General features: G+C 42.9%; 1 protein-coding gene across 5 annotated transcripts in view; it reads left to right on the top strand.

Moving 5' to 3' along the window:
• BBS1 (Bardet-Biedl syndrome 1) overlaps positions 1–23,649 on the top strand; it is a 125,460-nt gene that overhangs the window by 59,144 nt on the left and 42,667 nt on the right. For 3 of the 5 annotated variants that reach the window (XM_077456136.1, XM_077456149.1, XM_077456144.1), the window contains 5 exons: positions 8,380–8,414; positions 8,514–8,786; positions 12,715–12,761; positions 21,588–21,626; positions 21,754–21,826. In XM_077456136.1, the coding sequence (XP_077312262.1) occupies positions 8,380–8,414; positions 8,514–8,786; positions 12,715–12,761; positions 21,588–21,626; positions 21,754–21,826 (467 nt within the window). The remainder of the gene's footprint in view (positions 1–8,379; positions 8,415–8,513; positions 8,787–12,714; positions 12,762–21,587; positions 21,627–21,753; positions 21,827–23,649) is intronic. The other 2 variants (XM_077456156.1, XM_077456162.1) reach the window with 1 other exon arrangement.

Genomic DNA, 23,649 nt, shown 5'->3' with positions numbered 1-23,649 from the left:
TGGGTGTTCACACCATGCGATCCGAGTTTGCAGATCGCACTGCGATATGCGAACTGATCTGGGGGTGTCAGTAACATTTCACTGACACTCCCAGCAGTTCGCATAGGGCAGTGTGAACTGCCGCCGGGAGGCATGCGATGCGGGAACCCCCTGCGCATTCGTGGCGTTCCCGCATCGCTCCAGTGTGAACCCAGCCTAATAAGCGATCGTTTTTCTGATCGCTGTATTAGTGTCACAGGTGACGCTAGTTAGGCAGGTAGGTATTTAGGTTCGCTGCAGCTTTTTATAGCGCCAGGGACCCCCATATACTACCGCATAAAGCCCCCTAATTGCCCCCTAGTTAACCCTTTCACCAGTGATCGCCATATAACTGTTACAGGTGACGCTGGTTGGTTAGTTATTTTTTTATAGTTTCAGGGCACCCGCCATTTATTACCTAGTCTCACTAGTGTACCCCTAAATTTAGGGGTGTCTACTTTCCAAAATGGGGTCATTTGGGGGGGGTTTGTGCCATCTTGGCATTTTATGGCCTTCAAAACTGTAACGCCCTTAGAAAGCCTGAAGGCGGTGCTTGGTTTTCGGGGCCCCGTACGCGGCTAGGCTCCCAAAAAGTCCCACATATGTGGTATCCCCGTACTCAGGAGAAGCAGCAGAATTTATTTTGGGGTGTCATTTCACATATGCCCATGGCATGCATGAGCAATATATCATTTAGTGACAACTTTGTTAAAAAAAAAAAAAAAAAAAAAAGTTTGTAATTTTCCCGCAACTTGTGGCAAAATATAAAATATTCCATGAACTCAACATGCCTCTCAGCAAATAGCTTGGGGTGTCTACTTTCTAAAATGGGGTCATTTGTGGGGGTTTTGTGCCATCTTGGCATTTTATGGCCTTCAAAACTGTAATAGGTAGTGAGAAGTGAACTCAAAAATTTACGCTCTTAGAAAGCCTGAAGGCGGTGCTTGGTTTTCGGGGCCCCGTACGCGGCTAGGCTCCCAAAAAGTCCCACATATGTGGTATCCCCATACTCAGGAGAAGCAGCAGAATTTATTTTGGGGTGTCATTTCACATACGCCCATAGCATGTGTGAGCAATATATCATTTAGTGACAACTTTGTGTAAAAAAAAAAAAAAAAAAAAATTTTTTTTTTTGTCATTATTCAATCGCTTGAGGCAAAAAAATAAAATATTCAATGGGCTCAACATGCCACTTATCAATTTCCTTAGGGGGTCTACTTTCCAAAATGGGGTCATTTGGGGGGGTTTTGTACTGCCCTGCCATTTTAGCACCTCAAGAAATGAGATAGGCAGTCGTAAACTAAAAGCTGCGTAAATTCCAGAAAACGTACCTTAGTTTGTAGATGTGACAACTTTTGCGCAAACCAATAAATATACAATTATTGACTTTTTTTTTACCAAAGACATGTGGCTTAATACATTTTGGCCTAAATGTATGACTAAAATTGAGTTTATTGGATTTTTCTAATAACAAAAAGTAGAAAATATCATTTTTTTTCAAAATTTGCGGTCTTTTTACGTTTATATCGCAAAAAATAAAAATCGCAGAGGCAATCAAATACCATCAAAAGAAAGCTCTATTTGTGGGAAGAAAAGGACGCAAATTTTGTTTGGGTACAACATTGCATGACCGCGCAATTACCAGTTAAAGCAGCGCAGTGCCAAATTGTAAAAAGACCTCTGGTCATTTACCAGCAAAATGGTCCGGTCTGAAAGTGGTTAAACAAAGAATTAATTCAGGACAAAGAAGGGTATGAAACAGTACGTAAAGAACTAGAACAGTATTTTTCAATAAATTGCACAGATGAGATCTCAGGACAAGCCCTGTGGGATGCCCATAAGGGCGTACATCCGTGGGATTTTGATAGCCTTAGGGTCCAGGAAAAAAAAAGAGCGCAACAGTCAGAAACAAAAACTGAGAGATGAAATTTTTAATATGGAGCAACAACATAAAAATAGTCCCATAGATAAAAAAAACTGCTTAAAAAATTAGCGACCAAAAGGGAAGAACTACGGGAGCTAATGGAACAGGAAACAAAAAGAATTTATAACCAATTGGCTAAAGAAAGATACCAGGAAGGTAATAAACCCACTAAGTATTTAGCAAATATGCTTCAAAAGAAAAAAGCTATTAATTATATAGAGAAAATCCAAACAGAACATGGGGCAATGGTATATACAACAAAAGAAATGGCAGAATCATTTAGAACCTATTATAAACAACTCTATGCAGTAAAAAACAAAGGGAAGGGGAAATGAGAGGGGGGAAAAAAAAAGAAAATAGACGAATACCTAAATAACGCCAGATTGTCTATGATTACTGAAAATGAAAAAGAAAATTTAGAAAGTCCCATTACGGAGGAGGAAATAAATAAAGCATTGACAGACTCAGCCCCCCGGGAAAAGCCCCGGACCTGATGGACTAGCAATTTATTATTACAAAAAATGTAAAGATATTCTGATTCCTAGACTTTGCAAATATATGAATGGGTTAGGGCTAAATTATGAAATGAGCAAAGTGGCATTGACAGCCTCAATCACTGTAATCCAAAAGGAGGGAAAGGACAAGACAATGTGTTCCAGCTACAGACTGATATCGCTGTTGAATGTAGATACTAAATTATTTGCTAAAATATTAGTAGGTAGAATGAAAACATTGATGAATTCACTGGTTCACCCAGACCAGGTTGGGTTCGTAGCTGGGAGGGAAGGTAAGGACAATGGGGTGAGAACTCTCCTGTTGCTATCTCAGAGGGAGAAGATAGAATCCCTGGTCCTACTACTGTCGACTGATGCCCAAAAGGCCTTCGACAGGGTGGACTGGGGATTTATGTTCCAGACACTGGAAAAAATGGGAATTGGACCAAGGATGATCCAATGGATCAAAACATTATACCATCACCCTACAGCAACTCTAAAGATAAATGGGACTTCCTCCTTGCCCTTTGAGATGGAAAATGGGACCAGACAGGGGTGCCCTCTGTCCCCCCTTTTATTTGTACTATCGTTAGAGCCACTACGTTCTAAGATTCGAAATAACCCGGAAATTACAGGAATCGAAGTGGGGAATGAGGTACATAAATTGGCTGCCTTTGCAGATGACGTTTTGTTTTATATTAGCAACCCTAAGAACACATTACCTAAGCTAAATAAGGCCCTGGAATATTATGGGGAAATGTCGAATTTTAAAATTAATCAAAATAAAATCTGAAATTTTGAACATCAACCTTAGTAAACAAGAAGTACAAGAGATCCAAAAAGAAAGTAAATACACATGGAGTAAAGAGATGAAATATTTAGGTATAATACTGGCAAATTCCTTAAAGAGGATATATCAACTAAATTACATACCACTACTAAACAAAATCAAAAAAGAACTTAGAAGACTTGGTAATAGACTATTATCATGGCTGGGACAAATAAACGCACTAAAGATGTTTATCCTCCCAAAAATCTTGTATAAATTCCAGATGATGCCGATCAAAATCCCTGCTGGTTATTTTGCAAAGTTGAAATCCTTATCGCTTAAATTTATATGGAAGGATAAAAAACGAAGGATTTCCTATTCAATATTAAAACAGAGAAAAAAGCGAGGGGGGGCTCGCAGTCCCGGACACAGGGCCGCTGATAAGGCAGTACAGCCAGCCCTCCTGTACTGGGCCCAGGCCTCATCAGTTCAAAGGGGGGGCCCGGGCACCTGCTAAGAATGAGGGCCAGCAGCAGTGGCGGCCCATCCATTAGTTGCACCTGGCGCCACCCCCTCTCTCCTCACCACCCCCTATATGCAATGGATAGATTCATGCATAGCATAAATATATCCATGGCCACTGCGGCCTTTTTTGACGTCATTCACTTGAATGGGTCCTGTTCAACGTAGGTATAATTTCTGCCATGGCTGCAAAGGGAGTTGCATTTTAGCAAAAAATATAATTTCATATTTTCGGAGGGGGGGTTCTTGTCAGATAGGCTGTAGGGGGCCCCGTGATTTCTATCACCAGCCCTGCCCGGACATATACAATTACTACAAGGCAATAGTGCTGTCTAGAATTGTTGAGTAGGTGGGTGAGACAGGAAAAGAGAAAAGGTGGATACACCTAGAATACACATATAGTAAGGCACATTTAGATAAAATAGTGTGGAACCCTCCAAAATTTAGGGTTCTGGATGCGAACACAAATGAGTTGACACGAATAGTATTTAAAATATGGGATGGAGTTTATAAAAAATTAAATGGACACTTTAATTCACCGTTTATAGCACTGAAAGAAAATTCGTTTTTTTTCACCCGGGGAAAAAGGAAATAGGAGGTAATTGGATAAAAAAAGAAAAAAATACAAATACAAGATATTATGAAAGAAGGGAAACTTAAAACACTTAGGGAATTAACACAGAAGGGCTTAATGGTAAAGTGTGAATGACGGTATCTCCAGCTGGCCCATTTTATTGGAAGCTTACCTCAACCAATAAGATCTGAAGAGGAGCTGACCATGTTGGAGTGACTTTGTATAACAGACAATTCTAAAGGAATCCTATCCAGGATGTACGGACTGTTGATGTCGTTGGGAGAGCTGGAGATCCCGCCCTATATCAAAAAGTGGGAAAAGGAATTGGGAACACAGAGGGATAAAGACACAATAAGTAAAATATTAAGATTGACACATTGTTCGGCAATGGACAGTAAAACGGCTGAAATGAACTATAAGTGCCTAACTAGATGGTATAACACTCCGGATAAGACGGCGAAATATCAGCAGGGAAGATCGGCAGAATGTTGGAGGGGCTGTAAAACCACAGGAACAATGGCACATCTTTGGTGGGGATGCCCAAAAATCAAAATCTATTGGGGTAAGATCTTACAAAAGATAAGAGAAATAACTAAAATAAGCGTGAAGGCAGATCCTTGGATTTTACTTTTCCATGGAACAAAGAGTAACGAAAAACAATATCAAGAAACTATCATTCCACACCTCCTTAACGCAGCGAAGAAACTGATCCCTAAAAAGTGTCAGGAGGGGGATAGTCCAAAGATGTGGGAGTGGGTAGATGCAGTCGAAGAGGTACATATGATGGAAAAGTTGAGTAGTGGAGAAGATGATAAAAGAGAAGCAGTAATAAAAAAATGGAAATGTTGGAAAGATTTTAAGAAGGACTGGAGTTACGCAGAATATTTAAGACCATAATAGACCTATATGGGAGGAGGATAAGAGGAGATGGAAAAACGCTGACATTTAGCTTGGGATGGGGGGGGGGTGGGGGGAATGGGAATAACATATAATGATGAATAAAAGATATGAATTTAATAAGGGGAAAATATTTTATTGATATTGATACTTTCTGATATACAATGAGATGCTACAATGATGTGAAGACGAAAGGAGACAGTGATGAACGGAAAGTTGATTTAATGTCTCTCTAGAGAATTCACTGATGTGGGAAAAAAAAACCCCTGTTGGGTTATTTTTTGCCATTTGTGCCCCATTGGGGAGATTCACTTTTAATTCCTGTCCCGTACCCAAAACAGGAAGTGAGAGGAAATCCCTGTAAATTAAGGGAATCCCTTGGGGACCACCATGCCATCAGAATTGGTGTCCTCATTGCAAAATGTCCCCTCTTATTACTTTTCTGGGGAGAAATTTTAAATTTTATTTTACTTTTTACTTTCAATGCTAATGCTAAACAGGACAAATAGAGAGGGTGAGTCTCCCTAATGGGGGAACAGGCAGCAATAGAAACCTGACAGGTATTCTAATCCCTCTCAACGCTATCCAAAAACGAAAAAGTTTTACCTTTATTTATAATTTAATTCCAAGGGGTTACGTACTTTCTTGCCTCTCTATATGATATTGTATGTTTTAAATGCATGAAAGAAATCAATTTTTATAACTTTAAAACTATAAGGCCTCACGCACACTCAACGTTTTTGGACGTTTCTAAAGCAGCTGTTTTTGGCTTCAGACGTTTTTTTTTTTTTTTTTTTTTTTTTTTCTACAGTCAATAAACTCCCCATCATGTTATCCTATGTGTCCGTTGGCTGGGGCATTTTTTGGCTTTTAAAAAAGAACAAAAAAAAACTAGTGGGTTCTGAGAAGAGTTTTTCAGCCCTAAAAACACTCTACTTTAAAAAACGCTAATAAACACAGATAAATGCTCAAAAACGGTGCTCAACAGGGTTTTTTGACGTTTGTGTACATGTGCATGTTTTTTGACGTTTGTATGCTTGTTGCCTTTAGTACATTATTCTAAATTGAAAGGGAAATAGAGAAGGTGAAGGAAGGAGCAGTAAGAGTAAGTAAGAATGGCAGATTATATATATATATATATATATATATATATATATATATATATATATATATATATATATATATATATATATATATATATATATATATAATATTTTTTTTTTATTTTTTTTTTACCTAAAGCGGCAATAAACCTAAAACCAAAAAAAGTATTCTATTGAAATGTACCAATCCTTGGATGTGGTGACACCTCCTGTATTAGTGAGTCACAACTCTGGAGAAATGAAAACAGGAGGTACAGCAGCATCGTTAGTCGGGGGGTAGTGTTAAATGTATTAGCAGATTTAGATACACTAACAAATTAAAGCCAAACTCCAACTCACACTTTTATAATCCGTTCCAGCAAACAATTTTTTTTTTAATTTTGAGATAAATGTTTTGCATGAATAAATAAAAGCTGATCATTTTAATCACCTCTACCGGTGTTAAATGGTTTGTCTCATCCATGTAAACTGATACATTCTGCTATAGAGCTTGAGCTTTTGAAAAACAGAGTTACTGGCAGGATCTCCAGATGAAATAGAAGAAAGAGAGCCTAAAAAGGAAACTAATACAGCCACCAATTGGTGAGAGTTGATAAGCTGCAATAAAATAAATGTTTGCCTTTGGACTTAAAGTGTTACTAAACCCAGGGCCCTGCATTCACTATATCCAGTACACAGAACATGCAAATGCAATTATTTTAGTAAATATAAACTGCTAAATACCTTTTCTCATCAGCGGTTTATAGAAGTCTTGTGACTGCTATCAGTGCCTTGTTAAAGCTTGTTAGAGGATTTTTCATACTGCACTGGCTGTCCTATCAGGATGCAGGACCCCTGACCCTCTGTCTGGACAGTGCTGATTGGCCTTGTACTGATCTCATGCACTCTCCCAAGAAAAGAAAACTCTCTAGCAAGACACACTAAACTGAGCATGTGCAGCCTGACTCCACTAACCCTGTCTTATCCGGTCATGTTTTGGAGACCTTGCAAGAGGTGGAGGATCAGAGAAGACCAGATCAAACTGCCCTTTTTAACACAGTGCAGAGGATTAACCCCTTGGGTTCCACAGTGAGTACAACAAGCATGATTTCCTGCATATACAGACTGATTTTACTGTTGTGGGTTTAGTAACACTTTAATACTGCTTATGAAAGGCATTTTAGGTGTTTTACAGGGAACAGTCAAACCAATCTGCTTGCCAGGGGATGTATGTCCCTCTTTTGAAACCTTTTTGTTTTCCAACCAACTCCTGTTATGTACCTTGGTGTACTTGGCTCACTGGTTAAGAACAGCCATCTGTAGATTACAGTTTCAGTTTACTACAGTGTTATTCCCTGTACGCACGGGTCAAATGCCAGGTGACATTGGCCGGTTCAATAAAAACTGGCTGACATTCAGCTCGTGTGTATGGCAGTCGGTCCGACAGAAGCATGCTGGAAAACCAGCAGCTGATCGGAGTGGGGGGCTTTTCAAAATTGCGTTTGCAAGACAGCTGCACAAATACAGTGCGACATAATATATTGCAACGATCACCATATTATTCTCTAGGGTCTCTGCTAAAATATATATATAATTTTTGGGGGTTCTAAGTAGTTTTCTAACAATAAATACTCATTTTAACTTGTAAGCAACAAGTGTCAGAAAAAGGCTTATTGTTTAAGTGTTTAAACTGACCTCATTTACAGACCGAAGTTCATCCCATTGATCTAAAATAACCAAATGATAAAAACTAAACATTATATCTCTCAGCAATGATTAATCGTGCAGCTTTATTGTACAGTGATGAATCTGTATGATTGTTATTTAGATATCTTTACTTATACCAGCTTAGAGCTCAGATTGTGGATATGTCCAATCGATCATGCACTATGAAAGTTTGACTTCGTAGAAAAGACCAGGAGTGTAATTTAACTTAATTGTTCAACCATAAAAATTTAATACACTCACATATTTTTACTCCAGATTTGATTAGGCATATTGCATGCCCTCATGCTCTTTAACAATGAGTGGGCAAGCTAACTTTTTTTTTTCTTTAATAAATCACTTACATTACGTCTTTTCTGTTTTTCTACATAAAGCTCTTGCTGATTTACATGGCGATGGCGAGTATAAGGTAATACTTATTCACTATAAATAGATAACTAAATAGATACTCTCTTTTATATAAATATATTTTTATCCCATAAATACCCATATTGACTTTCTGTTGCAGATGGTGGTGGGTGACCTGGGCAGTGGGCCCTATAACATGAAGCTGAAAGTGTTCAAAGGCACAAGTCTGTTGTCAGAAAATGCATTGCTTGACATGCCAACTGCTGTTGTGGCTTTCCTGATGGATCAGAATGAGCCACGTACACCAGCTGTAGCCGTGGCCTCTGGACCCTTTATATTTGTATACAAGAATTTAAGACCATACTTTAAGTTCACCCTGCCAGCACTGGAAGTCAATGCTTTAGAGAAGGAAGTCTGGGATCAAGCTAAAGAGGTAAGATGGAGCAAGAACAGACTGACAACAACTGTTGTTGTATTTGTAGTTCCGGGATAAGGTCATCCAGCGCCCAGGGCAAAGATGGCAAACTGAGCCCCGCCCAGTTCATGATGTGCACGTTTAGGACTCCCTTATCCCCACAGTGCCCAGGGCAGCTGTCCCTCTTGCCCATCCCTTGTCCCCCCGCCACTATGTATATGTCCCCCAGATGAATGGAGCCTGGAGCTGCCTACATGTAGTTGTTACGTGGCTCTTTTGTAGGTAGCCTATGTTATAGGACAGCAGCAGAACATGTAATTTAGGCTATTGTTAGGTTGGGTTTTCGGTCATGTAATCAGAAAAGTGGAGCCAGAATTCTAGTTTTGTGTCAGACAGGTCTGTCAGCTTGGGTAAAGTTTTTGTAAAATTAATAGACTAACCTATCTCATAGTGGGCATTCTCTAAAGCAGGCTTTCTCAGCCAGGGATCCTTCCAGAGGTTGCTAGGGGTTCCTTGAACAATGAGCAAGTTCTGCTTCTCAGATAAGTTCTGACTAACATCAATGATCTGTTTAGGTATCTGAAAGAGGCATAATTCTTTCCAATGACCGCAAGTATAAGGAACATTCTTCCCACTGATTATCACACTAATGTATCATGCTTTGTAGATATAGTCATTTTTATCAGGAGTTCCCAGAGACTGGAAAGTTATTTCCTCTGTGTTGAAAAGGTTGAGAAACGATGCTCTAAAGCAGTGGTTCTCAACCTGAGGGCACCGCTCTCACAGCCTTTTCGTGGCCGCCCAGCAGGGCTGTACCTGGAGCCTGTTTCCGCCTAGCTGGGCTGTTCCTGGAGCCTGCGGCATGGGTGGGGGGGCAGAGACTAAAGGTCAGCTGACTGGTGAGGAATGTGAAGTGGGAAGGCCTGGAGGAGACCCTATCTCCTGATTTCGGCATAGGTGTTACTGCTGCGAGACACCACAGAGCTTGGAGACACAGTGAGTAACACTACCTGTGATTAGAGTTTCCATTAAAAGTCCCCAATATAGTTCTCAGATCAGCAGATGACCTTGATCAAGAGCACCGAAGATGGCTGATCAGAACTCCCCCCAGCACTGTCACTGATCCCACCCCCCCCCCCCCCCACCAGCACTGCCACTCATCCCATTACTGAGAAGGAATGCTGAAAACCCACGCTAAGAAAATAATTTTACTTTTAGGGGTCCCCACAATTTGGGAAATTTTATCAAGGGGTCATGGCACAAGACAGGTTGAGAACCACTGCTCTAAAGGCTACCATACACAGCCTAATTTCAGCTAATGCAGCATGAATTTGAGCCATGGTTGCATTTTTCGGCACCACCTGGCTTGACAAGTTAGTTGAACAATTCATTTATGCCAAAGAAGCCATGTGGAAAACTTTTGCCCACAGCAGCATCACTAGGGTTGGTGTCACCCGGTGTGGTAAAACATGGTGTCACCACCCTCTCAATATAGACCCCCTCCCTCAGTACAGACTCCCCCTCCCTCAGTACAGACCCCCCTCCCTAAGTACAGATTCCTCCATCAGTACAGCACCCCCCCCTCCATCGGTACAGATCCCTCCATCAGTATAAATCCCCCCTCCATCAGTACAGACCCCCCCTCAGGACAAACCACCCCCCTCCTCCATCAGAACAGACCCCCCTCAGGACAAAACACCCTCCCCCCCCCCATCACACTGGAGCGACGTGCTAGCTGGATGGTAAAAAAAAGTCCTGCTAGAAGCATCTTAGGATTGGTGAAGGAGTGGTGTATTCACCGATCCTAAACCGCTCCTACCCATTGAAATCAATGGGACAGCGCAGCTATACCGCCGGTAAAGTGTCTATGTAACGGCGCTTTGCGGATGGTTTTAACCCTTTTTTGGCCGCTAGGTAGCGGGGGTTAAAACCGCCCCACTAGCGGCAGAATACCGTTGCTAAAACGATGGTAAAACTGTGCTAAAAATAACGCTGCTTTACCGCCGACGCTCGCACCGCCCCAGTGTGAAAAGGGCCTTACAGCCAAGTGATTTCCACCTGTTTGTACCCCTAAAAGAGTTCCTTAAGGTCAGCATTTTTTAGAAATGTGAAAAAGTGAAGCAGGCTGTGCTAGGATATGGTTCAGGTGTATTGACAAATCTTTGTATGCTAAAGCTTTCTGGGATAAGTATATAAATGTATCAGGGGAGTATGTTGAAAAATAAATGCAGTTTCCACTCCTTGAAACTTGTTCTTTTATTATATAAACGCAAAAGTCCCAGTTTGACTTAGAGCCGGTTCACACTGCGGGCGATGCGAGGCGACACGACTCGCCTTGCCGCGCTCTCGCAAGTCGCCCCCGTTCTGTACAATGGAACCGTTCTGAGAGGAGCGACTCGAGTCGCTCCGACTCAGAAAAAAGGTTCCTGTACTACTTCTGGGCGACCTGGGGGCGACTTGCATTGACTTCTATACAGAAGTCATCTGCAAGTTGCCGCTGAGGTCGCGGCAGGTCGCGGCGAGGCAAGTCGGTGTCGCCTCGCATCGCCTGCAGTGTGAACCGGCCCTTAAACACCCTTGTAAAACTTTAAAAAGAAGTGCTAATACTGCTTAAAATACAGTAATATACTGTCTCACCCTGCTCTGTGCATGCTCAGTTACGCTCTATTTTTCGGCACTGTGCCTAAAATCAGAGCCACTAGAGGCTGCTCTGTTGATGCCTTTACTATTGTTCAAGGGCTCTGGGCTTCAGAAAAATGGCAGCCTCCAGCAAGAAGAAACAGGAACAATGCTGGAGGAAATTTACAGCACACACTAATTTTGGTAGCATATTAAACATTTTTTTTATCAAGTTGTTATGGGTAAAGTTCCACTTTAAAGAGCAAATCAATCCGATACTAATATTTAAAGCCCAACTCCAGGGACCATCCTTTGCGTACATTTTCAGTATCCATTAGCCCTTTCCCTTTTTAAAGTGCTTCTTTTGTTATCTAATCAATTGCCATGAGGCCAGTGCCTTCACCCACTAACTCTGCTTTGCCATTCACTTTATGAGTTAAAAGCACTTTATACGTCTTTTTGATTTTTTGATTTTTGATTTTTTTTATACTACTACTGCCAATCTGACGCTAACTGACACTGAATGGGAACTGACTAACTACCACTGACATCACCAGTGAGACTAATAAAGTGATCAGTGATATTCTATACACTGTCACTGTACTAATCACACTGGCTGAGAAGTGGTTAACATCTTCAATGATCAGGGAGTTAAATGTGTGCCTCACAATGTGTAATGTGTGCTGATTTTTACTAAAGATCTTTGTTTTATTCCTGGTTTGCATGGAGAAGAAATGGAGCGATTGTACAGAGCCCTGTGTTTGTCAGCACAAGACTCTGGGCTGTGATTGGACAAAGTCGATTAGCAGCTCCCAGCCATGCATCATTGACTGGGGCCTGTTGACAGACTCCGCTGTGTACAATCACAGGGGGTGTCAGCAGGGCGAATGCACGCTCCCTAAACATAAAAACAGTCAACAAAGTACCAGTATGTCGCCTTACCTGTATAGGCCGCCCACTTGCAATGTACTGCGGACAACGACCAGTACAGGCAAAGTAATGTATGGTATGTCGCCTTCTGTTTCCAGGTTTAGGGCACGTGCATGTGGTTAATTGATAGGTCTACCATGATTAACATTTAGGGGCATATTTATAAAGCAGTGGATGTGATTTTTACTAGCGGCGAAGCAATCACCATTTAAAAACGCATGCAACTGGAAGATTCATCTGCAGTAAATGTTCAGTGAATGTCAGATTCACTGTTTCTAAATAAGTCCTTTTCGAACAGAATATAAAACCTATAAATGGCACTTTCTGATGTCTTACAATGTTGTTTATTTAAATATTATTTGCACATAAAATACTCTTTGTTTCATCTCTGATTTAGGACAGAATAGATCCATTGACTTTAAAAGAGATGCTTGAGGGGATCAGGTATGGATTGGAGTCTGAGACTGCTAAATCCCTATTTTAAGTAGTTTATGTGAAAGCCTTTTCCAGCATTTATGTTCCTTTTTTGTCCAGTACCAGTTAAAGAAAATTTGTATGAGCTACTTTACTTGGCAAAATGTAATTATATTTTTTTCATTTTGTCCAGCCAGTTTTGTCAGTCACATAATTCTGATGTTCCTCAGCCAAGTAGGAGACAAAAATGGATTGGTTGAGCTTTGTGTAGAAATCCACTCTCTATATTCAAGACAGCTGTACAATCTTCAAAGGGCTTAGAACCCCAAAATCCAGAAGAAATAATTGTGCAAATAGATATGAGGAGATTCATGCACTCACTTTTCACAGTATTTGGACCAGCTCTTGTAGCAAATTGAAATGGATACTAATGCCGCATACACACGACCGGACTTTTCGACAGACTAGGTCCAACGGAATGAATCCGTCAGATATTACAATCGTGTATAGGCTCCAGTGGACTTTTTTTTTTCCCCCAAAAATCCAACGGACCTAGAAATAAAACAAATTTCAAATCTTTCCAATGGACTCGAGTCCGGTTGAAAAATCCGTTCTGTATGCTAGTCCGAAGGACAAAAACCGACGCTAGGGCAGCTATTGGCTACTGGCTATGAACTTCCTTATTGTAGTCCAATCGTACGTCACCACGTTCAAACCCATCAGACTTTGGTGTGCTTGTGTGTGGCCAAGTCCGTTCGTTTGCAAAGTCCGACGGAACTCCACCGAAAGTCCGTTGGGAAGACCATTAGACCTAGTCCATCGAAAAGTCCGGTCGTGTGTACGCGGCATTAGGCTACTTTCAGACTGGGACGCCGGGCCTTTAGTGCTAAAGTGCCGCTTTTTACCCAAAATTTTTTAAAAAGTCCAGTTTTGCAGCACTTTCATTGCTGCTTGCAGGACTTTTCATAACGTCCCGCAAGCGCACTGCCCCAGTGTGAAAAGACACACTGTAATGAATGTGAGGTGCTTTTCAGAGGCTATTTCTAGTGCTAAAGCACCTAAAAACCACCTCAGCGTGAAAGTAGTCTAAGCCCTTGTACACACGGTTGGACATTCCGACGGAAAATGTCCGATCGGACCGTGTTTTTCGGATAATCCGACTGTGTGTGGGCTTTATCGGACTGTTTCCGTCGGAATATCCGACCGACAAAGTTTTAGAGCTGGGCTATAAAATTTTCCGACAACATGATCTGATCGGACTTTGTCCGATCATGTGTAGAGAATTTCCGATCGGACAAAGTGCCACGCATGCTCAGATCAAATTCCTAGACCAAAGCTATTGGCTACTAGCCTGAACGTAGTCCCATCGTAATGAAATAACGTCATCACGTTCTGAATGATCGGATTTTCCGACAACTTTGTCCGACCGTGTGTATGCAACACCAGTTTCGGACAAAATCCGTCAGACAAAATCCAACGGATTTTGTTGTCGGAATGTCCGACTGTGTGTATAAGGGCTTTGTTGCAGTGCTGAAAGCTGACATTTCTCTGTCTGTGTTTGATCTACAGTGGTCTTTATATATGAAGCACAATGTTGCAGAGCTAGAGCAGCAGTGATTGCCCTTTTTAGCATAGAAATCATTTATTTAGCTGTGAATACTCCAGTCCGATATTTTTGTCTCTCAGGAGTTTATCAGAAAATGTAACGATTTAGGCAGCAAACTGCAAATCTTCCGCATTTTAGGCTGTCGATGAGACACTGAGTACACTAGTATAAAAGAGTCAACATTGGATTTACAAGCCCCTCTTCAGGGGTTCTAAGGATTTGGGCTTTAGTCTTTCTGTTTGATATATTTTTTTTTTTCTTCTAAAAAATACAAGAGGAAAGAATGATAATAAATTAAAAGGCTCCTTACACATGGGGAGTCTAGTTCTCGTGTGCCCAATCCCAGGGTTTTAGTGCGAGGCACAGATGCAGCATCCTGCCCCATTGCCTGCAACCAGTTAGTCCATGGCAGGCTGAAATACACTGCGACTGGACTGGGTTGAACACTGTACCTAATGGTACTCTTATGTAGGACATGCGTTGCCCTTCCATGAGCTTCTTGCTGCAAAGGCCAGTTTTAGGTTGGGGCAGTTGTCGTTTGTATGTACTGTTGGATACTTTTTCTGCCATTGTGCTATTGCTGGGTGTTTAGTGTGTCACTATACCTTTTGGAGGAGTGGGCTCCATCCAGGCATACCCGCCCTTAATTTATCAGTCATTAGATATAGTGCTCCAACTCAGGAGACTGTCAAAATTATAGAGTTACAGTAGGACTGCAATTACACTGGGGTGCCCTTGACGAGGCCACTGCAGCTTACGCATGTGTTTGCAAACTAATCCCCTTGGTTTAAACGTGAAATGTTAGGCTCAATTCAGTTTGTTGCAGGCTGGTTGGTAAGTGAGCTGGGGAATTTTTTTTGTTTTTTGACAGGTTGTCCAGTGTTTATGCTGGATCAAAGTGGACCAGCAAAATAAATCTAATGAATAGTACAATATTATTAGATATCTAACAAGCCCCAGTGCATCTTTCCAATATGAATCAACTTAATTCTGTGTGTTTATCCCTCATCCGTGACTCTGTGTAACTGATTCCACCAATATTGTGACAACACCACCACCATATAGGTTGGGCACTCACCAGAAGTAAGTATAAGTACGCCTTTGGTTCATTAATGGGATAACCACTCCACTCAGGGGATCAGTCTGTGATTTTTCCCAATGTATCGGTATAATACATTTATCCTATTCTACCAGTTCTCATAAAAAATAAACAGCAATCATTGTGCAGTATGTCTTAACTGTTAATTATAAAAAGGTTAAAAGAGACTATGAAACTCGCATTTAAATGTGTCCATAGGCCGGCACCAAGCCTATCCAGCGGTATAAATGGGGTGAAGGTATCGGCGCGCATGTGGCCTATTATCTCCTATGTTGGCGTGCATCTCAGGCCTTGCATTAACTTGGTAGGAAGCAACGTAGTGATTTAACCAGCAGCCTCCCAGAGGCTTTTCCTAGAGGCTGCTGGGAAAATCACGTTTATTCATATTGGAACGATGCACTGGGACTTGTTGGATATCTAATATTGTGAAAAGCCAATGTAGCACCAATATTTAAAAAGGGCCCAAAATACATCCCTGGAGGGGTTGATAAGGGACTATAAACAAGATTTTAGTAATGAGAACAGTATCATTAGCAGTAATCCGCATGGATTCATGAAGAATCGTTCTTGCCAAACCAATCGTTTAACCTTCTATGAGAAGGTCAGTTGCAATCTAGATAAAGGAAGGCCCGTAGACGTGGGGTATCTGGATTTTACAAAAGCATTTGACACCGTTCACCATAAACGTTTACTGTACAAAATAAGGTCCGTTGCCATGGACAATAGGGTGAGTACATGGAGTGAAAACTGGCTACAAGGGTGAGTTCAGAGGGTGGTGATAAATGGGGAGTACTCGGAATGGTCAGGGGTGGGTAGTGGGGTCCCCCAGGGTTCTGTGCTGGGACCAATCCTATTTGTTCATAAACAACCTGAAGGATGGGGTAAACAGTTCAATCTCTGTATTTACGAACAATACTAAGCTAAGCAGGGAAAAAACTTCTCTGCATGATGTGGAAACCTTGCAAAATGATCTGAACAAATTAATGGGGTGGGCAATACATGACAAATGAGGTTCAATGTAGAAAAATGTAAAATAATGCATTTGGGTGGCAAAAATATGAATGCAATCTTTACACTGGGGGGAGAACCTCTGGGGGAATCTAGGATGGAAAAGGGCCTGGGGTTCCTAGTAGATAGGCTCAGCAATGGCATGCAATGCCAAGCTGCTGCTAACAAAGCAAACAGAATATTAGCATGCATTAAAAAGGGGGTCAACTCCAGAGATAAAATAATTCTCTCGCTGTACAAGACTCTCGTCCGGCCACACCTGGAGTATGCTGTCCAGTTCTGGGCACCAGTCCTCAGGAAGGATGCACTGGAAATGGAGCGAGTACAAAGAAGGGGAAAAAAAGCTAATAAAGGGTCTGGAGGATATTAGTTATGAGGAAAGGTTGCGAGCACTGAACTTATTCCCTCTGTAGAAGAGACCTGGAGAGGGGCTATGATTTCAATATACAAATACCATACTGGTGACCTCACAATAGGGATAAAACTTTTTTGCAGAAGGAAGTTTAACAACACTTGTGGCCACGCATTAAAATCTGAAGAAAATAAGTTTAACCTTAAACTACATATAGGGTTCTTTAGTGTAAGAACGGCAAGGATGTGGAATTCCCTTCCACAGATGGTGGTCTCAGCGGGGGGCATTGATAGTTTCAAGAAACTATTAGATAAGCACCTGAACGACCGCAACATACAGGGATATACAATGTAATACTGACATGCATACAGTCAGGTCCATAAATACTGGGACATCGACACAATTCTAATCTTTTTGGCTCTATACACCACCACAATGGATTTGAAATGAAACGTACAAGATGTGCTTTAACTGCAAACTTTCAGCTTTAATCAGGTGAATGGTGTAGGAATTACAACAGTTTGTATATGAGCCTCCCACTTTTTAAGGGACAATTGGCTGCTCAGCTGTTCCATGGCCAGGTGTGTGTTCTTTCCTCATTATCCCATTTAAAAGGAGTAGATAAAAGGTTCAGAGTTCATTTCAAGTGTGCTATTTGCATTTGAAATCTGTTGCTGTCAACTCTCAATATGAGATCCAAAGAGCTGTCACTATCATTGACGCAAGCCATCATTAGGCTGAAAAAACAAAACAAACCCATCAGAGAGATGGCAAAACCATTAGGTGTGGCCAAACCAACTGTTTGGAACATCCTTAAAAAGAAAGAACGCACTGTGAGCTAAGCAACACCAAAAGTCCCGGAAGACCACAGAAAACAACTGTGGTGGCTGACCGAAGAATTCTTTCCCTGGTGAAGAAAACACCCTTCAAAACAGTTGGCCAGATCAACAACACTGTCCAGGAGGTAGGTGTATGTGTGTCAAAGTCAACAATCAAGAGAAGACTTCACCAGAGTTAATACAGAGGGTTCACCACAAGATGTAAACCATTGGTGAGCCTCAAAAACAGGAAGGCCAGATTAGAGTTTACCAAACAACTTCTTAAAAAGCCTTCACAGTTCTGGGACAACATCCTATGGACAGATGAGACCAAAATCAATTTGTACCAGAGTGATGGGAAGAGTAGAGTATGGAGAAGGAAAGGAACTGCTCATGATCCAAAGCATACCACCTCATCAGTAAAATATGGTGATGGCAGTATCATGGCGTAGGCATGTATGGCTAATGGAACTGGTTCTCTTGTATTTATTGATGATGTGACTGCTGACAAAAGCAGCAGCATTAATTCTGAAGTGTTTTTTGGGCAATATCATCTGCTCATAGTCAGAAAAACGCTTAGGAACTCATTGGATGGCCCTTCACAGTACAGATGGACAATGACCCGAAGCATACTGTGAAAGCAACCAAAGAGTTTTTTAAGGGAAAGAAGTGGAATGTTATGCAATGTCCAAGTCAATCACCTCACCTGAATCCGATTGAGCATGCATTTCACTTGCTAAAGACAAAACTTAGGGGAAAATTCCCCAAGAACAAGCAGGTACTGAAGACAGTTGTATTAGAGGCCTGGCAGCGCATCAACAGGAATGAAACCCTGCATCTGGTGATGTCTAGGCATTCCAGACTTCAGGTCAGTGGCGGAATTACCAGGGTCGCACCAGTCGCACTTGCGACTGGGCCCTGTCATCACACCACTATGGAGGGGGCCCACCGCCAGAAGGTTCTTCTGCTAGTTACCCAGAGGCAATGATGGGTGAGTGTACTATCACTACAAAGCTGATCGCTCACCCAGCCTCTCCGCCCACGGAGTTTGCAGCTGCACCGTTTACAGTATTATCACAGTAACTGCACAGTGGATCGCTCACCCGGAGCCATCAGGAGGCAGAAGCTGTATACTTTTGTCAGCCGACCAGTCAGGTAGAGTGAAGGGGGAGGAGCCAGGGGACGTCTCAGGCATATGAGGAAACCCCATCTTCGGACAGTGACCTAGAGACATGAAAAGGGATCCAGAGCATGGAGTATAGAGTCCTAAGCTGACACTGAAAGAGCAAGTGAAAGTGAGTAACAGATCCCAACACACACAAATGCTGCTACTGATCCAATCACCCTCCAGCACTACCACTTCCCCCATACAGCACTGGCACTACTCCCATCCTACCCTACCACCACTGTCACACTGATCCCACCCACCCTCCCCAGAATCTGCCAGTGACCCCAACACCCCCCTTCCCCAGCATCTGCCAGTGATCCCACCCCCCCTCCCCAGTGTCTGCCAGTGACCCCACCACCCCTCCTCTCCAGCGTCTGCCAGTGACCCCACCACCCCCCCTCCTCAGCGTCTGCCAGTGACCCCACCACCCCTCCTCTCCAGCGTCTGCCAGTGACCCCACCACCCCTCCTCTCCAGCGTCTGCCAGTGACCCTAACACCTTCCATCCCCAGCATCTGCCAGTGATCCCAACAACCCCAGCGTCTGCCAGTGACCCCACCACCCCCCTCCCCAGCATCTGCCAGTGACCCCAACACCCCCCCCTCCCCAGCATCTGACAGTGATCCCAACACCCCCCCAGCATCTGCCAGTGAATCCACCACCCTCCCTCCCCAGAATCTGCCAGTGATCCAAACACCCCCCCAGCATCTGCTAGTGACCCCACCACCCTCCCTCCCCAGCATCTGCCAGTGACCCCAACACCTTCCATCCCCAGCATCTGCCAGTGATCCCAACAACCCCAGCGTCTGCCAGTGACCCCACCACCCCCCTCCCCAGCGTCTGCCAGTGACCCCAACACCCCCCTTCCCCAGCATCTGCCAGTGATCCCACCCCCCCAGCATCAGCCAGTGATCCCAACACCCCCCCCCCCCAGCATCTGCCTGTCATCCCAACACCCCCTAGCATCTGACAGTGATCCCAACCACCCCCCCCCCCCTCAGCATCTGACAGTAATCCCAACCTTCCCCCACCCTCTGCCAGTGATTCAATCCCCCCCCCCCCCACCCAGCATCTGCCAGTGATTAGTCCACCCCCTCCCTCCTAGAACTGCCCCTGATCAATTCCCCTTCCCTCCAGCATTACCACTGATCACATTATCACCAGCATTGCCACTGATCCCATCCACCCTAGCAGCACTGTATCCAATCCCCCACACAGCACTGACACCAGGGGCGTAACTACAGGGGTCACAGTGATATGGCCTCATGCTCTACGGGGGCCCATGCTCCAATGTACACCTCGATAGGAGGAGTGGCATATATAGAGGAACTGATATAGAGATTGATTCCTCTATATGCCTCCCCCCTCCATTCCTCCTATCCAGCTTCTTTCTGCTGCTCCTGTGCCCCTGTCCTCTGTCCTGGCCGCCCTGCAGTATTGCCGGGGGGATTTGTCAGGATGGAGAGCAGGGAAAGGTCTGGTAAATATGTAATTTACCGGCCCCTTCCTTGTCTGAATGGACAGCGTCAGGGATCTGTACCAATCACTGACTCTGTTCATTCATAACTATCTTAACTATGCTTTAGTTTGTAAATGAAAGGGAAGATTCTGTGCAGCTGAGGTTGCAGAGAAGGAGATTGGGAGCTCACCAGTGGAACATCAGAGGTCTGTTTAGACCCTTGATATCTTACCAAAGCCCCTCAATGGGGCTCCTAAACAAAATGTAAAAAAAATAAGAAAAAATTGTAAAAAAATAAAATAAACAGTAAAAAAAAATAATAATAAAAATAATAATAAAAAAACTACTGACTACCAGAGTCACAAAGGTTACACTTGTGACCGAGCCCCGGCGTTCCGCCACTGGGCTTCGGGAGAAGGGTCCCAGGCTCATGAGATGGGACCCCATCCAGGAGTTGGGGGGCCCTTCATTGTTTCTTGCACCGGGGCCCTGAAGGTTCTAGTTACGCCTCTGCTTCAGGTTGTAATTGACTGCAAAGGATTTGCAACCAAGTATTAAAAAGTGAAAGTTTGATGGATGATTGTTAATCTGTCCCATTACTTTTGGTCCCTTTAAAAGGTGGGTGGCACATATACAAACTGTTGTAATTCCTACACCGTTCACCTGATTTGGATGTAAATACTCTAAATCTGAAAGTCTGCAGTTAAAGCACATATTGTTTGTTTTATTTTAAATCCATTGTGGTGGTGTATAGAGCCAAAATGTCCCAATATTTATGGACCTGACTGTAGGTTGAACTTGGTGGACTTGTGTCTTTTTTTAAACCTCACCTACTATTTAACTATGTACTATTCACTGGATTTATTTTGCTGGTCCACTTTGATCCAGCATAAACACTGGACATTGATTTATTCATTTTATAATAATTCTGTTTATAGATTTTAGAGGTTTTTTTTATGTATTATTTTAATAGCTGATGTTTAGCTATATACACATATCCTATGTCATTAAATAGGGCATTGGTAATTGTATGATAGAAAATATATTGATTAAAAAAAAAATGTCACTGTTGTAATAGGAGTGGTGTAAAACAGTATTACTATTAAGAGGTTAGCACAGTCAACATTTTTGTCTTATATCCTGAATGTGTCCTACAATTGATTTACAGTTTGTAGAGCAACACTACACTAGCATCATATGTTTTTTTTTTCTTACTTTTTTTTTTTTTTTATACATCCTAAAATTTTGTTTGGATTTGACACTGCTACTTAACATTGAGTTCTGCTTACATTACTGCTACGCCGTATTCCAAGTCTAGCACTGTGTGATTTTTGTTTCTTTGTGCAGGGATAAAGCAGAGATTCCTCTCTCGGTGAGATCATTGCGGTATGTAAATTTCAGATGTGTATATAAAAAAAAAAAAAAAACATAACATTTATAATAGTATTGATTTTCCTTAAAAGGCTGAGCACCTTACTCCACACTGACCATCTAGCTGTCTACTCTTCTGCAGGTTCCTGATGCTCGATCAACAGGAAATGGATGCCTTTGTAAACACATATAAACAAGTACCTCTGAAACGACAGGTAACCATCTTTTTTTTATTATGATTACTTGCATGATGCTTTATTGAGAGAGTATTCTTTGGTAGCATTGACAAGCAACAGAAAGTGGAACAGAAACGCATATACATAGGCTTTGGAGCTTGTTTTTAAAAGAGAAGTATGGGATTTATGAAAAATAAAACCTTTATACTCACCTAAGTGGATGCTGCGTCTGTCCCCCGCCTTTGCACTGAGAACTGAGGGATCAAACACCACTGATCGCTCAGTTCCCCCCCCCCCTCTGCTCTGAGCAAGGAGCCGTGATTGTCAGCTACCGATTCTCTGCTCTGCCTCTCCACTGCTCGCTGGAGCACTGGGCTGGGGAGGGAGCAGCTGGCTCAGTTTTCCAGTAGCGTAGGTGAAAAGCTGAGTCAGCTACTGGTCCAGACATCTGGGTGGATCCTGACTGTAAAGTCGGGATCATTCCCCAGCTTAGACTGGCTGAATGACATCAGGGAGCTTTAGCCCGATGTTGGCTGGAAAGGGTCACCGGAGTGTAGAACAAACTGCACTCCTATGATCCATAGGAGAAGTATATCCAAAAAAAACTCCATGTCCACTGGCACCCGCTGATCAACCAGCACAGAGACCGTCTTTCTGCCTCTGTAAACAACGGAGATCGCCGTTCTGACAGAAGGGAAGGCATGGATCCTGTGTCTCTACAAAAGCAGGGACATGGATCCATGTCTTCCCCTAGTAAAAGCATCTCCTACACTGTAATAAAACAGAGGCTAGGCACACAGTTAACCCTTTGATTGCCCCTGATGTTTAATTCGTTTCCAGGCAGTGTCATGAATACAGTGACAGTGCATATTTTTAGCACAGTTAGTGTCCGACTGTCCGCTTCATTATCGGGTAAAAACACGTATCAACTATGGGATTTTATCGCTCCCCCCCCCAAACCACAAATGTAAATGAGCCCTTACTGTCCTAATCCCCCTATAAGGCTGTTTTCACGCTGAGTTGTAGTTTACCCGCATCGTAGGGGCAGTTCAGTTCACCTTTGCCTTTCCTGCGGGTTATCTGCGTTTTGCTATAGCCTTCTATTATATCTTGCGGGTGTGAAAGCGCACCTAAACTTTCTGAAATCACACCAACTCCTGAATTCAGTTTAAGGTGTAGTCCTAGACACATCTAAAGCAAGAGTTTTTGTTTTTTTCTTCCCCAGAAAACACTTTAAACCAGGGGTGCCCAACCTTTTGAGGAGCGAAGGCCACTTTAACAACTTAGTAACTGGTTGCAGGCCACAATCAGCGGAGCAGGGAGTAACCGGTCTGTGTCCAGTCTCTCTATAGTTGTGAATGGAGGGTCCGACTAAAAAACGGACAGGCAGACCCGATCGGGTCAATCATGTGAAAGGGGCCTAAGGCTGCTTTCACACTGATGCACTGTGGTTTACCTGCACCTCAACTGACCTCAAACTTAATTTCTTCCTCAGGATTCCTGCAGGTATCTCTGGCTTCTGCTGTCCCCCAGGTGGGTATGGCTGCTGGTAATGCTGGCGGGTACTGCTGGTGCATCTTGCTGGCGGGTACTGCAGGCGGATACTGCAGGCAGGTACTGCTGGCTGATTTCTGACCCACAATCCCCGAGCATCAGTGTGACAGGAGCCAGCGCTAGAGGAAGCATGCGGGTGCAGTAGAGAGCAAAGCCGGTGCTTCCTTTATCACTCCTGTCACAGGCTGAGTGCATTTGGTATCACTCCGCCTGTGACAGGAGCCAGCACTATACATTGGCTCTGGTTTCTCTAGTGCCGACTTCATTCTTCGCACCGATACTTGGGGATGGCGGGTCGGGAACCCACG

This window comes from Lithobates pipiens, unplaced genomic scaffold (genome assembly GCF_037356315.1).
Source record: "Lithobates pipiens isolate NorthernLeopardFrog02 unplaced genomic scaffold, aLitPip1_a1.2 Scaffold_10, whole genome shotgun sequence".
NCBI lineage: Eukaryota > Metazoa > Chordata > Amphibia > Anura > Ranidae > Lithobates > Lithobates pipiens.
This window is presented reverse-complemented; position numbering and strand designations above follow the sequence as displayed.